A 17,410-nucleotide genomic window follows, 5' to 3' on the forward strand; every position below is an offset into this window, starting at 1 on the left:
GAATATAAAAGATACTGAACTCAAAAACATTACTAACAAGATGTGATCATTCCAAATATTTTTTAGAGATACAATTTTAACAATGAACCCTATTATTTTGGTGCAAAATGTATACTGTGTGGGTATGCTTTTTTTATTTAAAAAACTGTATGCATAAAGAACTAAATGGTGTAAAGTATTTACTCTTACCTGTACATTTTCTTCTGTAACCTGAATTTCTGCAGTGTAAACGTAATCAATTAGCATCCTCAGGGTCCAGCCATCTACCTCTTTTATTCTAACTCTCTTTGCTCGGCTTTCACTCATCTCACCTAAAACACAAATGAACAAGAGTGATGTTACAGCAAGACACTGCTGTGGAAGTTCTAGTGCTAATACAGATACATGATTGATACATCTTCTTGCCACTCACTGTACTCAACAGGCAGCATAATCAGCCACTTTTTGCAGGCTGAAAACACCCCCACTTCTCTTCCAAAAGCTTACCTGAGCAAATCATAAAATGTACTTTTGTTACCCATCTGTACCTGAAAATCATATCACAACAATGAATGTGCCATATGTCTAGCTGCATAAACTATTCTTGTGGCTGCAGGATCAGTAACTGAGGCTGTTCCTGCTTTTAGGCATTTGTTGTCTTTATGGATTTCTAGCCACAACTAGAAGAGTAACCACATTACTGCCTTTGGCTAATGGCAATGAATGTCTGCTGAATAGGACCCACCTGGTTAGCATTACTCCTTCAACAAAGACACAGATGCCTGTTGGGGCATGCATGGCCTGCACAGACACAGAGGCTCCATCTTCAGTGAGAGGTCACAACCCTCACGCAGGAGACAATGAGAAAACAAATTACTTATGGTGTGGAGGGAATGCAAGGCAAAAGAGGAATCACATGCGAGTTAGTAACAAAGCTTGTTACAGGTATCTTCTAGCTCAGGTTCAGTTCCTGTTTGTCATCTGCAGCAACTGCATGCTGAAGTCATTTCCATACCAGCTTTATTACTAAAACCAGGTATCCTTCTACAAAACTGCCAGCTAAAAAAAAAAAAACAGTACAAGACTTCCTTCCTAATACCCACTGGTGGAAAGAAATAGGGAAGGAGAAAAGAGAAGGAATGGTCCCTAAGCCAAAGAGACTTGGGAGAATAGGAGGTAGGTCTAATCACCTTTGTGTGGACCACATACTATGATAAAAGGAGACACAAGCAACTGAATGGGGGTGGGGAGGAATTCAATTAAAAAGGCAGTCTGCCCAGGTGGTGGCTCACACCCGTAATCCCAGTACTTCAGGAGGCCAAGGTGGGCAGATCACCTGAGGTCAGAAGTTCGAGACCAGCCTGACCAACATGGAGAGACCCCCCCCATCTCCACTAAAAATACAAAATTAGCCAGGTGTGGTGGCACATGCCTGTAATCCCGGCTACTCTGGAGGCTGAGGCAAAAGAATTGCTTGAACCCAGGAAGCGGAAGTTGCAGCAAGCTGAGATTTTGCCATTATACTCCAGCCTGGGCAATATGAGCAAAACTCTTCAAAAATAAAAAAAGAAAAAAAAACAGGGCAGTCCAAGAGTAATGCTGAAGGCCATGGGAAAAAAAGATTTGGCTCTAGAATTCACCAGGTTTTAAACATAAAAAAAAAAAAAGCATGGGAACATGCCACCATTTATCACCTTCACTTTAACCTAGCATCTACTGTTAAAAAATAACATGGCTTCAAGATTTCTTGAAAGCTCACTTCTTTTTCAGATACAATGCACTGTCAGCAACCACAAACTATCAGAAGAGTCTATGGGAAAATCACAGTTACACAAAATTCCTTTGTAAACACAAACCCTGGGAGGAGAGAAATAACAATAGTAGTGTACATTTAACTCTGTGCTTCCCTGGAGATTATCTCTGACAAGATCTCAGAAAGAAGCTGTTCACCTCAGGGCTAAAATAGCTCAAAAACTACCCTGCTACTTCCCAGGAAGAAAAACACCTCTTTGTATTAAGAGAGTTAATGAGAAAGATGTACCTACGCCTACATAGCAGGAAAAAAAAGAGGACTGAATTATACGTCTGTTGCTACAGCAAATGTTTTTCCCCTGCTTGCAGAAGGCAGGAAAAAGGAAGGTCAAGGAATATAGAAAAATAAGTCTTCATCCGCATGTAAGGAGCCTTCCCCTATCCTATTCCTGCTGGATCCTGTGGCTAGTTGGGGTTTGTATAATCTGAAGACTCTTTTGTGCCAAAAGTTAAGACATTCTGGTGATTCCCACTTGGACTTTAGACAAAGGCCATAACCAATTCATCTACAGGGCCCCAATAATATGCAAAGCCCTTCAGGACCTGGGGTAACATGAGCACAAAGCCACTCAGCCAGTAATCAGTTAGGCGTGACTCAGCTTATCACTGAAAAATAATTAGTCTTCTGCCAATAAGATGCGTTTTGTTAGTTCAAATATTTACATGTCATTTTTAAGATTATTTTTCTCCCCAGAAAACTGTATTTGCTTCCAATGAATTCAATCTCAATTATATACTGTTTTGAAAATGTTTTAATCTGTTTTATATTAATTTACAAAAACAGAAAAAAACTTGCTCATGATTGCATTAATGGTTTAAAAACTCTACTATGAATCAAAGCACATACTAAAGAGAAGTGTAAAAGTTATTTATATCTAAGTCCAGTTGTTACATATTACCTTAGTTATTGCCCTTTGCTGTGTTTTTAGAGGAAATCCTTAAACAGTAGGCTTCGTGAGATGTATGTTCGATAATGCATTTTTAAAACTATCCAGTGAGAGTCCAGTGCTGTGGCTCACTCCTATAATCCCAGCTACTAGGGAGACTAAAGCAGGAGTATCACTTGAGCCCAGGAGTTCAAGACTAACCTGGGCAATATAACAAGAATCTGTCCCATTTAAAACAAACAGAAAAAAAAGCTAGTGTATCCAATGATACTGTACATAGTTTATCCTTACCATTTGTAACTTCTTATAGTCTCTACAGAGAGTAGAGTTTCTTGTATGTTTTGATCACGTAACTGAAGCTATAAAAGGACTCTGAAGCTGCATTACACTATCCACACAAACACCTATGTTAAAAACCTAAATGTCATCCTTGACTCTCTCCTCTTCCTTACCCACCAATTACATAGTTCACCAAAACTTGCAGAATTAACCGTGGATAGATCTCAAATAAATCTTCTCACCTTCTTGCCATTGGGGGTCCTATAATCTCTTGCTAACACCAATGTAGCAACCTCCTAATTCTTTCCCTGCCTCCAGTATTGACTCCACAAATCTGACCACAGAGCTCAAAAACCCTTTGGTTTCTCCCAGTCCAAGCACCCATGTCCAGCCCTTGATTCACTGTATAGCCTTCTCTCTCTCTCACTCTCTCTTTCTCTCCCCTCACCCCCACCATTTCTAAACTTGAAATACATTAATAAGAAGCTGTTCACTGTTTTCTATAGATACCAAGCAAAGTCTAACCCTGATGCTGTTGTTGAGCACTGTCCTCTCTGTCGCCCCACCCACTCATTTCCCAGGCTAATCTATACTGGAACCTCTCTAGGCAGCCTTATATGTTGGTGGCCCAAGGCTGAATTAAATGCTCTTACTCTAGGTACACTGGGGTACCTCAAGCAAATCTGCTCTGTAGTAATCAACTCTTTACCTAGCTGTCCTCTGAATTCTTCTTGAACTCCTAACCTCAGGTGATCCACCCATCTCGGCTTCCCAAAGTGCTAGGATTACAGGCGTGAGCCACTGAGCCTGGCCTTCCTCGGAATTCTTAAGCTCCCTAAGAACTGGGATGAAGCCTTTCTTATCTCTGTATAATATGCCTGACATACAATAGATAACCCAATAAATATTGGTTGAATAAGTAAATAACTAGATGAATAAAAAGTAAAGCAAGTGCCAATTTAAAATGTAGCATTTTGGCAGGACAAAATTACTCACGCCTGTAATCCCAGCCCTCTGGGAGGCTGAGACAGGTGGATCATTTGATGTCAGGAGTTTGAAACCAGCCTGGCCAATGTGGCAAAACCCTGTCTCTACTAAAAATACAAAAATTAGCCAGGCATGCTGGTATGTGCCTGTAATCTCAGCTACTTGGGATGCTGAGGCGGGAGAATTGCATGAACCCGGGAGGTGGAGGTTACAGAGGGCCATGATCGCACCACTGCACTCCAGCCGGGGTGACAGAGCAAGACTTCTCAAAAAATAAATAAATAAAAATAAAATACAGCATTTTTACTTAACATAATTAATGGCACTTTAAAATCGGTCTTAAACATGGATGTTCTAGCTATGAAGGATTTCACTCAACAAACATTTACTGAACATCATCATGGTCTCAAACTCATGGCCTCAAATGATTCTTCTGCCTTGGCCTCCCAAAGTGCTGGGATTATAGGCATGAGCCACTGCACCCAGTCTCATATCTACTTTTATTGAGAAAAGAAAGGAAGTCCTCCAAATCACAAAAGTGTAAAAACATATACATGGCTGAAAACATTTCCCTCTTACATGCCTGTAGTCCCAGCTACTTGGGAGACTGAGGCAGGAGAATCACTGGAACCCAGGAGGCAGAGATTGCAGTGAGGCCAGGTTGCACCACTGCACTCCAGCCTGGCGACAGAGCAAGACTCCGTCTCAAAAGAAAAAATTCTACCTCGAGGACCTTTAATCAGGACTCCTGAAGCCCAACATAAACTGGTAACTTCACTTACCCATTATGAAATGAATTTATCCAATGAACAAATGAAAAGTGAATAGGTTTAAAAAGACAAATGCTAAAATTAATTTCATTTTTAAAATTCTATGATTCTAATTTCAGTTATTTAGCACATGAAAAAACTGAAAAAAACAAACAAACAAAAAAAACAAAAACACCATAAAAGTGTAATACAGAAACTTTGACTATGCTGAAATCCTAAGAAATAAACAACAAAGTTATAGCTACATTTAATAAATTTTATGCCATTACTTTGCAAGTTTCACTTGTCATCTACTCTAATCACTACCATCCTTTTGTTTGTGGGTTACAAAGCAGTTACTGACACATAGGCATTTTTTGGCAAGCTGACCTGGTTGCCCCAACAGCCACTCTCTACGGTGGTCAGGGTATGTAACTCTCCAGTTCTACAGTAAATCTAATGCCATCACGGTAACTGCATTGCCCTGCCAGTTTTGGTCTGGTTTGGGTAACTTCTGAGAAAGGATTCTTAGCTCCTAAAAGAGAGTCCTCCTTCCTTGAAATAGTGGGTCCACTCTTACAGGCATCTTTCATTTTAGCGGGGGAACAAACCATAGAATATTTTTATTGAGGATAGCAGGGTAGAGAGACAGAAGGAAGATTCTTGATTAAATTCTCAAGCTGTAGATCCAATCATGTCTGGTGCCCAGCCTACTTTCTTACTATCTAAACCAGTTTGAGTGAAGTTTTCTGTTACAAGCAGCCTAAAATATTCCAACTTAAGTTCTTTGTGTACCATTCTATTTAATTATTTTCAGAGCCATCATCAATACCAGAAATTATCTTTTCTTTGTGTGTTTACTTACTGTCTAATCTTTCTTCTTCTTCCTAACTAGAATCATGAGAACAGAAAGTTACTTGTTTTATTCATCACTATAGGTCCCAAAGCCTAGGACAATGTCTAGCAGAGAAGATGCTCAATAAATATTCCTTGGTGAACGAAAGCATGAATCTTAGACAAACATAACCATGTATACAGCTATTTAAAATATCACTTCTTAGTCACTCAAACAATAATCTGTCTTTTCCTATTCTAATTTTACTGAATCATGTTCAATATGACAAAAGAAATCAAAAAGTACACCAAAAAAAAGGCTAAGAATAAAAATTCAGTATTCAGTACTTCCTACCAGATTTCAGAAATGTTAGCCTGTGGTACAAATAAATCTCAGAAGTATTTGTTAAGCAAACAGCTTTCTAAATGTCACATTTGTAACCAACAAGTAATCTAAAAACACAGGAACCCAACTTGGTATGTTCTTTCTTAACAACCTGGCCTTGCTCTAAATAGGCGCATACTTCACAAAGTAAAACCCTGTGACTACATCACAAATTACTTTTCACTTCCCTTCTTTACTCAAATACTCAGAACTATGATGAGTAACATAATTATTTCTTAAGTGATATCATTTAAATGAAAAATTCACCTACAGTTTATGAGATTAAAAGAGCCAACAAAAAACATCTGCATATTCCCCATTCCCTAGATAGTCTCAGGAAAACAAAAGAAGAGTAGGGCAACTTCCTGTCCCTGAGCAAGAAAATGGAACTGTACATGATGTTTGGTGCAATGAAAGCATCCAATGGTCTACTTGTTAGCCTCACTACAGTTTTTACCGGAAAAAAAAAAAAAAAAAAAAAAGCTTAACAGGGTTTCAGACCATGAAAACAAAGAAATAAAGTACTCATACCCTAGCAAATACTTAAATGGGTATACATACACTAAACTACCTAGACCCAATCTCTGTGTCTTTTTTTTTCCTTTTTTGAGATAGGGTCTCATTCTTACTCTCTTGCCCAGGTGGAGGGCAGTGGCCCCACCTCAGCTCAATGCAACCTCTGCTTCCTGGGTTCAAGCAATCCTCCTGCCTCAGCCTCCAAAGTAGCTGGGACTGACAATACAGGCACATGCGACCATGGTTAAGTTTTACAAAAAGTCTTTTTAGAGATGAGGTCTCTCTATTTTTCCCAGGCTGGTTTAGAACTCATGGGCTCAAGCAATTCTGCCACCTCACCCTCCCAAAGTGCTAGGATTACAGGCATGAGCCACTGCACCCTGCCTTTATCTTTTTTACCTAATCTCTGCCAATTTGTTGGCTAAACAGTAGATTCCAAAGTAGAAAAACTACAACAGTACAAAGATTGCCAGAAAGTCAAATAGCATCTACCGGTGAAAAACCCTAAAAGTTTAGCCTAAATAATAAGCACACAGAAAGATGCTCAACATCACTGGTCATTAGGAAAATGCAAATTAAAACTACAATAATATGCTACGTCAAAAGCAGTCTATCCACAAGGAATACTATTTAGCAATAAGAAGAAGCAAACCTTCCTTTGAAATATCTATGACATAGATGAACCTCAAAAACATTGTGTGAGAACAAAAATGTTCTAAAACTGATTTATGGTAATGGTAGTACAAGTCAGTAAATTTACTAAAAATCAGTGAGTCGTGCACTTAATAGGGGTAATTTTTTTTTTCCTCACTCTGTCACCCAGGCTGAAGTGCAGTGGTGCCATCTTGGCTCACTGCAATCTCTACCTCCCAGGCTCAAATGATCCTCCCACCTCAGCCTCCTAAGTAGCTGAGATTACAGGCTAGTGCCTCCACGCTAAGCTAATTTTTTATATTTTGATAGAGATGGGGTTTCACCGTGTTGCCCAAGCTGGTCTGGAACTCCTGAGCTCAAGCAATCCACCTGCCTCAGCCTCCCAAAGTGCTGGAATTATAGATGTAAGCCACTGTATCTAGCCCTGAAATGGGTAAATTTTATGATACATAAAATATGCCTCAATAAACTAGTAAAGGAAACACAAGTTAGGTACTCAATTCACATTTTGTATACGTGCCATAAATCAAAATAGTATTCCTATTTTCATCCTATTTTAGATGGCTGTATTGGCACACAGCCATCTAAAATTTGACCAAGCACAGAAGGTCTATTCTCAGGCAGAAACCTGTTGAACTACAAAAGCATCTACCTACCAGTTAGTTGTGATACACTAGAAATACTTATAGAATCAGAATGTCTGCAAGGCCTCATTCCCTTCATTAGGCAAAACTCACATATTCATAAATCAGCTAAATCATGAAGCATAGAGACCCATTAGACCAAAACAAAAGAGGGAAACCAAAATGCCGTTTAGATTATAAAGCAAACAGAAAAGAGAGCTAAAGACATAATAAGCTCTCCTGCCTCTAACTAGCATCATTCCTCTGAATGCGTAAGGCCCAAGGAGTGTGAAGACACTCAGTCTCCAAAGCCTTTTGAGGGGAAAGGAAACTAACACTGATGTTACAGGTGTAAGTTAATCACTCTATTTTTGTCACTTTGTAGACAATTAAACATTTATCAAAAAAAGAGCCTAGCTTAAAGCTTTCCAATCTTGTATTGAATATAAAGAAATCCAGGAATGTAGAATAAAAAAGAATAGTGATGATGACGATATTAATTACTGCCAACATTAACAGCATTTTCCATGTGTCAAGTACTAAGAAATTCACACATATGATCTCATTCAATCTTTACAAAAACTCTAGGATGCGGGTAATATTATGACTTCCATTTCCAAATGGGGAAACTGAAGCACCGATTGATCAAGTTTTCCAAAGACCCAGTAGTTCCAACAAGTAAGTAGCAACAGCAGTGTCACCTGAAGGAAGGCCACCAAAGGCGGCAACAGCACTTTACAAAAGAAATCCTAAAGAAGCCCAACACATTCCAGATCGAATCCTTCTCTTACAAGGCTTAGAGACTCTCTCTCTAGAAAAGCGTCCAGGAGCTGGGCGCCGGGGCTCACGCCTATAATCCCAGCACTTTGGAAGGCCGAGGCGGGCAGATTACAAGGCCAAGAGATTGAGACCATCCTGGCCAACATGGTGAAACCCCATCTCTACTAAAAATACAAAAATTAGCTGGGCGTGGCGGCATGCCCGTATTCCCAGCTACTCAGGAGGCAGAGGTTGCAGTGAGCCGAGAACACACCACTGCACTCCAGCCTGCCAACAGATCGAGACTCCATCTCAAGAAAAAAAAAAGAAAGAAAGAAAGAAAGAAAAGTTTCCAGGAATAATAAATAAGATGTAAATCAAGAGACTAAAGTGAACTGGAAGACATAAAAATCTGACTATTCGCTTCATGGGTACTGACTTTGCAGGTCGACCTCAACTGAAAGGCAACCCTCTAAAACCACCTCCTCAACTTGGCTCAGAGAACACCTGCTATCCTTCTTTATTCCTGATGATTTGACTCTGTTCTGGAACAGCAAGATCATAAAAGGCTGTAAACTGAAGAGGCCTCTGGTCTCCCACCTACTCCCAAGACACACAGAAAGTTTTCACTCAGTCCATTTTCTCTATCTGACCTTCTACACTCACCTTCATCTGTGTAAACCCCTTAATCCATCAGGTCTGGGGAAATGTCAGAGACCGTGCTCCCAGTGCTACCCATCATGGCCCTCAACGTCTCATCACTGCTGTGGACACTCAGATCTTCCATACACTGTTACCTATTCAAGGGTGCACACCCATCTCCCCAGTTATACAGGAAGGTTTTGTGGAAGGAAGCATGTTTACATTGTTTTTGCATTCCTTGAAGTATCTAGTAAAATGATAGCATCAGAAATACTTAAGAGTTTTTAAAGTAAGAAGAGCTTTTTGGTATAACAAGATTTTTATTTGAATTTTTTATTTGGCATACCAATATCCTAAGATTATAAGCTCACTGATGTAACACATAAAAACTTCATTTCTTTGTACAGTATATTTTTAAAAAGAATGAAGGTAAGGGGTTCAAGTGTGACAGACATAAATTACTTCTTTTGCAGAAGTACTAAAATCATTCTATACATTTTCACAGTTGCCAAAATAAAATCTAACCTTGTAAATAAACCGCTCTATAGTCTTACATTTCCAAACTAAGGATATTAAATAAACATCTTTTTGTTCAATGTAACATTAGATGAAACAAACGGAAAAGTCACTTTTTAAAATGTAAAATTTTCTTTTGTCAAACTAAGAAAGTGCCAAAAATCTATTATAAACGGCAAGAACTAATATACATAAGTTTAACTTACAGGGAGAAAGCTGAGCGTAAAATTGTGAATACATATGTATAGGTTTACTGATTCCCAACAATGAAAAACAAAGACAAGGAGGAATTTGGAACAAAGTAAGAACATTTTCTTCCATTATAATTCTTCATTTCATAATGTTAATAAAAAAAGAAAACATGGTAAGAAAAGCTCAGATATGAATACATTTTTTAAAATGCTTATAACTAAAGTATTTCATACCTGTAAACATGGCATGAAAATAAGGACTGCAGGCGGCCAGCACCACTCTATGAGCAGAGATTTCCATGTCTTCTGCCACAATTGTGACATCGCATAGCAAATTTTGACTGTGTAAAAGGCAGAGAGAAAAAATTTAAATAATATTAACGATGACTGTATTGAACATCCTATGCAAAAATATTACAGTAAAGCACACTCACTCTCATCAAGTTGAGACTAACTTAAAAGATAGCCATCCTTTGGGACATGATCCCTAAACATGAAGTACATAGAAAATAGCTGTGATAAAGGCCCAACATTCCCTCATTCAGAATCTTGCCTTTGTTTAACACAAAATCTTCCCAAACTTGATTATTGATTTCTCAACCTAAAGGCAATTACTGGCAGCAAAACATCAGTGGACTGCGAAAGAAGTTGTCTGAATAATAAGTAGCAGCAGAAGCGGCAGGTGGCAGTCCGACATGAAGATGAAGAAAAAAACACAAGCTGAAAACTCAACTGGGTCAAATACTGCCCCCAACAAAAAAAAAATAAAAATATTTTAAAAGACCTAGTTTGTCAAGCAATGGTAAAATTATACCCAATTATACCTGCTGCTTAAAAGGCTTTGGGAATTTGAAGCTTAACTTAATCATAACATTTACCAATGCAAAATATCTCATCCTTCAAGGCCAGAAAATACCGTATCTAAAGTTAAAAAGCATTTTGGCCAGGTGCAGCGCTCATGCTTGTAATCCCAACACTCTGTGAGGCCAAGGTAGGTGGATCACCTGAAGCCAGAAGTTCGACACCAGCCTGGCCAATATGGCAAAAGCTAGGCTCTATTAAAAATACGAACATTAGCCAAGCATGGTAGCCCACACCTGCGATCCCAGCTACTCGGGAGGCTGAGGCAGGAGAATCACTTGAACCTGGGTGGCGGAGAATGCAGTCAGCCAACGTCACACCACTGCACTCCAGCCTGTGTGACAGAGTGAGACTCTGTTTCAAAAAAAAGCATTTTGTTACCTCAAAACAAACTATTATTCAGCAACCATAATTATATCTCTAATTTTAAAACACCCATTGTAATTCACCCAAAAACATGTGGTATGTATTTTTGACATGCAATACGTGGTGTCAGATCATACTCTCCAGGTAATTAAGAATGTCACAGAATATTTTTAACAGAAAACGATGCTGATGCTTATTCCACAACAAGCAAGAAGGCTCCAAAGCCTAAAACCTGCCTTGCTAGTAGTCATATCATGAACGACTGAAATGGGTGTGGTGAAAGCAAACGTCCCTTCTACACCTCACATACCCAAGCACTGAATTTATGTCTATGTACATGGTGCATGCAGGTCACACTTGGCACCGTCCTCCACTGCTCTATTTCCTACAAGGGTGGCCTGCCTGCTTCCCTAATTTTCTAGTAGCTTACAAACAACATTTTCCATGAACTTGACCAAGTCCATGAAATTTTCCACCTGTCCATACTGCTTACAAACTTGTTCCCATAAAGTTCATGCCAAAACTTTTTGGAGACTACTGGTAACTATTCTCCTTTCAGTTTAGGAAAAATGGAAGGAAAAAAAAAAAAAGAGTACCCCAGCATCAGTGATGACTGTATCCCAGGGCCTCATCACCGATGAGTTTGCTATGCCATTTAGATTATAGCATGGCTCGTGCATTATCAGTTTAATGGCACATGATGCTGTATGAGACATAAGGCAGGTCTCATATCGGAGTCATAAAAGGTAGCACAGTATCACTAATTTATAGTTCCTCCAGATCATTGTGGAGCCCTGACAAAGTCTACCATCTGCTCTGAGAATATAAAACCATTCTGCGATTCTATGCATTCTACAGGTTCACACATAACTAGGGTGATAAAAGTCAGTGGTGTCAGTAGTGTATGCAAGAGTTTTGCCTGCATGTATTATTTCATTTAGTGCCCACCACAATGTTATAAGGTATGATTTTTATCCCCAAATTTATAGCTGGGGAAACCAAGCTTAAAGTTCTACAACTAATGGCACTGCCAGGTTTCAAATCCACAGGCTGACTCCAGAGTCTCCACTACACAAAACCTAAAGCTATACAATTTTAAGATCTGTTAAAGTTTGAATAAAACAGGAAAGAGAAGTAATAAATTATAAATAACAATTTATTTTTTGACATACTGTATACTAAAAAATAATTTTAAGTTCTATATATAGATAATAAAAAGGCCCAATTTTAGTGGGATTTTAGCACTACATCTACAGAATTTTTTTAAGTTTGTTCATTCATTCAACAAAGTACTGCAAGACCATCTCTGCCCTTAAGAAGACCAGCAGAAAAAGACTGGCAACAGAAAAATTATGTAATAAGTGGAAAGCACCATAATAAAGATGTTATGGAAAGTGGGGGGGGGGGGCGCACATTCAAATCAGACTGGGGGTCAGAAAGGGCTTCCTGCAGCTACTGACCTTAAGCTGAGTTCTAAAAAGAAGTAAAAGTTAATTGCATGGAGAAGGAGCAAAAGAATCCCAAAGATAACAGTATGTACTATTACATGGAGACCTGAAGCAGCAAAGCAGAATGTGGAACTAACTGTGGGCCAAGAAGAGTGGCGAGAGAGAAAGACGTGAGCAAAGAAACTCAGAGCAGGGTCAGCAGAGCATGCATGGTCTCTCTAGAACAGGCGTCCCTAAACTATGGCCCGTGGGCCGCATGCGGCCCCCTGAGGCCATTTATCCGGCCCCCTGCCGCACTTCAGGAAGGGGCACCTCTTTCATTGGTGGTCAGTGAGAGGAGCACAGTATGTGGCGGCCCTCCAACGGTCTGATGGACAGTGAACTGGCCCCCTGTGTAAAAAGTTTGGGGACGCCTGCTCTAGAATGAAGCAATCCAGGTGTCTCTTTTGTGATCTGGGGGTTTAAACACAACTCAAACATGAGTCAAGTGCATCTTTATGCCTGTTTTCCTTTTGTCAGTAATCCATCCTAGCCGCTTTAGATGGAACCTAAGTGGAATTACACTTGAACACCTTAAAAATCACATAATTAATTACATTCGGCTTCAACTACAATTATTCAGTAATCTAAACTTCTAACATAATATCTGCTGACTGTCACTTACATAATTAACTTGGCCTTACTGGCTTATTAATTGATGTTAGATAATTAATAAGGTTAAAACACTGCTAAGATATTATGCAGCCACATCCTGGGTTAGGTCTCAGAGCCACTTTACAAATTAAGGACATGCCTAGTTTTAGCATTCAATTTTTTATCTGTCTTCAGTAATAACATTATTTTAAAGCAGCATTCAGAGATGAGAGATCCGACCAACTCCTACTAGTTTGTGTCACTGAGTATACAATGAGTGTGTATCAGTATGTGTACATTGAGTCTGGCCCTTACCTCTTTCCAAATTTGCATGATTACAAGAAGTTGAATGACTTTTGAGTGAAAAGAGCTATGAATGAAAAGTCTGGCACTAAAAATAAGAAAAACTTGTTTTAGCATGTTTTAGCAGCCCATATGCAAAGTCTTCCATGGTGAATTTCTGAGTTTATGTTCCTATTACTTCAAATCTAGTGAGGGATAAAACTGTAGGAAAAGAAAGTCTTCAAAATAATGGAATACGCAAAGTTGTTATTTAGCAAACTTTGCATGTATTCATTCATTCATCAAGCACTACGTGAGCTTACCACAATAAACAAGATAAAAGCCATGACAGTATGAAGTCTACAGTCATGTAAGAGAGACAGACAAGGAAATAAGTGATTATAAAATGATCCCACAATTATTAAGATGGGGCAAGTATAGGGTATTTGGAAATGCACAGGAAAGGCTAGGCCCAACCTTATGGGAAGGCTTCAGAATGAAGTGGCTTCTAAGCTCAAATCTAAAGGGAAAAAAACAGGAGTTAGATAGGCTTAATGTAAAATTCAAATAGCACAGAATAAAGAAAGGCACTCCATCTCCTAAAAAAAATTATATCACGAAAATTGGTCCTTCTCAGGACAAAAAAAAACTGCTTTGAAAAAACATGAAACATTCCTGAACATACTAAGACATCCTTGGGTTTTCTGATATCAAATGAATGAATTCCCAAGACTAAGAAACACCTGTCACTGCTTTTAAAATGCACAGTGTCTATCTTCTTAAAAGTAAAATGTGCCTCACAACAGGGACTGTAGTCAATAATAATTTAATGATACATTTAAAAATAACTAAGAGTATAACTGGATTGTTAATAACACCAAGGATAAATGCTTGAGGTGATGGATACTCCATTTACGCGAACATGATTATTATACATTGTATGCCTGTATCAAAATATCTCCGGTACCCTATAAATATATATATATATACTATGTACTCATAGAAATTTAAAATTTTTTTAAAGTAAAACGCGCCATCAGGCTTTGAGATATCAAAAATAATTAGTAGTCATATGAAACAAGAATTACTTTCTAGTGGAAGTGGGGACAGTGAGGAGACACTTGGAATCTATCTACCTTTCTTACTTCCTGGCACATGACACAGAACTAGAATAACACCTGCGGAGCTGGGCTAGTGAGAGGAGTTGTGAGCCTGAGTCCCCAGGGCAAATGTAATCCGGAGCCTAGGAATGTGTCCAAAGTCAGTACCAGATGACCAGCATCAGGCACTGGAACAAAGATGTAAGAGCAAGACATAAAAAGAAAGGAGACAGGAGGTCAGAAGCCAAGGAAATGAAAACTGGTCAGGAAGCAGAGGGTGAGCCAGATGTGGCACTGCTGCTCAGGACATGGCTGTATCACCCCAAGAGTTACTGCTCGGTGCCTAGGGAGGTGGGGTAGGGAGGCAAGCTGTTTTAGGTGAAAGGCTTCCTGACTACAGATTTAAACTAGTCATATTTAACCAAACCTCCTATAACTGACATTTAATTGACATATGTTATTTAATAGACAAGGCATATTGGCTAAAATGTCACTAACCTCGAAGAGCAACAGAACTCCTAAGAAGGGTCAGCCAGGTGTGGTGGCTCATGTCTGTAATCCCAGCACTCTGGGAGGCCAAGGCAGGCAGAGAGCCTGGGGCCAGGAGTTTGAGACCAGCCTGGACAACACAGTGAGACCCCACCTCTATTTAAAATAAAAAAGCAACAACAGAGAACACATAGCAAGGGTCACTGCTGTCTTCCTTATTTTTCTTTTTAAACCCATGGTGGTAGGTAGCCTCTTTGAATTTTGCAGCAGTTAAGCACAGGGAAAATCTAGACGGTGAGTTTAAGATGCACCACCACTCTAAGAGTCCTGAAAAGAAGCACAACCCCTCAACAGATTTACACCTGCTGAGATGTTCAAACACAAAGCAGGAAGAGGCTGACAGTCGGCTTGGAAAAATCAAAGAAAAACCTACTTTAGTCAATGATTTAGGAAACGCTTTAAACTAGTCAAGGGTCCCAGAATAGAGAAATCTGTTTTCAGATAGGATCAAGACAGCAAAATAAGAGTAAAAAACAGTAAAACAAAGCCACAAATGACACTGGGGAAAGCATGTTAGTGAACATCGGCAGTGACGGGAAGCCTTCACACTTGACGACTTGCAAGAACAGCGAGTGGGTCACATTTGAGAGAAGGAAAAGATAAAAATAATTAGAAGTAAGGTGAAAGAAGACATATGGGACAGGGAAAGGAAAGTGGGGAGAAAGTAGAGAGATGAGAAAGTAAAAGGATTTCAGAAGAAAAACAGTATGCAGAGGTGAGTTTCTGAACATGTGGGAGAAAAGTTTGATCACATTAGTAGAAAATATAAAATATGGGCCGGGCACAGTGGCTCATGCCTGTAATCCTAGCACTTTGGGAGGCCAAGGCAGGCAGATCACTTGAGGTCAAGAGTTCAAAATCAGCCTGGCCAACATGGTGAAACCCTATCTCTACTAAAAATACCAAAAAAAAAAAAAAAAAAAAAAAAAAAAATTAGCTGGGCATAGTGGCAGGTGCCTGTAATTCCAGCTACTCAGGAGGCTGAGGCAGAAGAATCACTTGAACCTGGGAGGTGGAGGTTGTGGCGACCTGAGGTCGTGCCACTGCACTCCAGACTGAGTGACAGAGCAAGACTCCATCTCAAAAAAAAGAAAAGAAAATATAAAATATGTACAAACTTCCTTATTAAGTTTTTTTTTTAACTTGGTGAAATAATTCATGAGTAGATAGTCTTAACTATAATAATCTAAAAGAAAATAGCCAAAGTGTAAAATCTGATTTTTTTAAACTAAGAGGTGATGCTGAAAGTATCTCTGCAGCAGCACAGTATCTCACATGTGGTGGATATTCGGCACCACAGAGAAAGGGAAGAAGAAAAGGAGATCGGTTTAGTACATTCATTCACTACTATCCATTCTTCACATTGTGTGCAATGTTTAATGATTCTATCCATGTTCAATAAACACCACTTAAAAAGAAATCAATCAAGAATGCTTCAAAAGCACTGTAGAATATTACCAGGTAAATTGAAGCTGTAGGTTTCAAAATGTCTTAAACTTTCTTAAATAAGCAAGTCTGCTTTGAATGTGAGGACTCTTTCCAACTACTGTGTCCTTCAAGGATAGTCTTATATTCTACTTAGTGCAACACAAAAACAAAAGAACCTGATGATGTTTTAAGGAAAACACAAACAGTGGAGCAATAAAAAACATTCACACCCCATGTAATTTCTTAAAAATCCTTTTTTAAAATGGTTCTATAAAGCTATGAAGAGGCTGGGCACAGTGGCTCACACCTGTAGTCCCAGCTCTTTGAGTGGTCAAGACAGGTGGATCACACTCCAAGTGAGGAGTTCGAGACCAGCTTGGCCAATATGGTGAAACCCCGTCTCTACTAAAAATACAAAAAAAACAAACAAAAAAAAAGCCAGGCATGGTGGCATGTGCCTGTAATCCCAGCTACTTGGGAAGCTGAAGCATGAGAACTGCTTGAACCTGGGAGGCAGAGGTTACAGCGAGCCAAGATCAAGACACTGCACTCCACCCTGGGTGACAGAGTGACAGTCTCAAAAAAAAAAAAAAAAATACATACATATATACATACATACATACATACATAAAGCAAGCTCTGAAGAAAAGTTCAGTTTAATTCACTTGCCATCTAAGTAACAAAGTATGAATTCATACAATAGCCACAGCCTGGTAAACGCTTGACTATCTTAAAATTACCTGGTTTTAAAACCCTGCAGACACATGTAACAATTTAGACATAATTCAACAGCCACTAATCAAATTTTTCATGGACACACAACAGATAATCTAATCCCACTAGTGATATAAGTCCATGATGTCTAAAATCCTGAAGGGAAAACACAATAACCACTCCTTCAAGAGGGCATGTCACGTTATTTTGCTTGGA

At 39.1% G+C, this 17,410-nt stretch overlaps 1 protein-coding gene across 3 annotated transcripts in view; it reads right to left on the reverse strand.

Moving 5' to 3' along the window:
* The window catches only part of KLHL2 (kelch like family member 2), a 117,535-nt gene that overhangs the window by 82,559 nt on the left and 17,566 nt on the right, over positions 1 to 17,410 (reverse strand). For all 3 annotated transcript variants that reach the window (XR_012516957.1, XM_039479194.2, XM_039479196.2), the window contains exons 3-4: positions 10,048 to 10,154; positions 190 to 311 (exon numbers count right to left, since the gene is read on the reverse strand). Coding sequence is in view for 2 of the 3 variants with exons in the window: in XM_039479194.2 (XP_039335128.1) it covers positions 190 to 311; positions 10,048 to 10,154 (229 nt within the window). In the remaining variant the exon portion in view is untranslated. The remainder of the gene's footprint in view (positions 1 to 189; positions 312 to 10,047; positions 10,155 to 17,410) is intronic.

The sequence above is a fragment of the Saimiri boliviensis genome, chromosome 3 (genome assembly GCF_048565385.1).
Source record: "Saimiri boliviensis isolate mSaiBol1 chromosome 3, mSaiBol1.pri, whole genome shotgun sequence".
In the NCBI taxonomy this organism is placed as follows: domain Eukaryota; kingdom Metazoa; phylum Chordata; class Mammalia; order Primates; family Cebidae; genus Saimiri; species Saimiri boliviensis.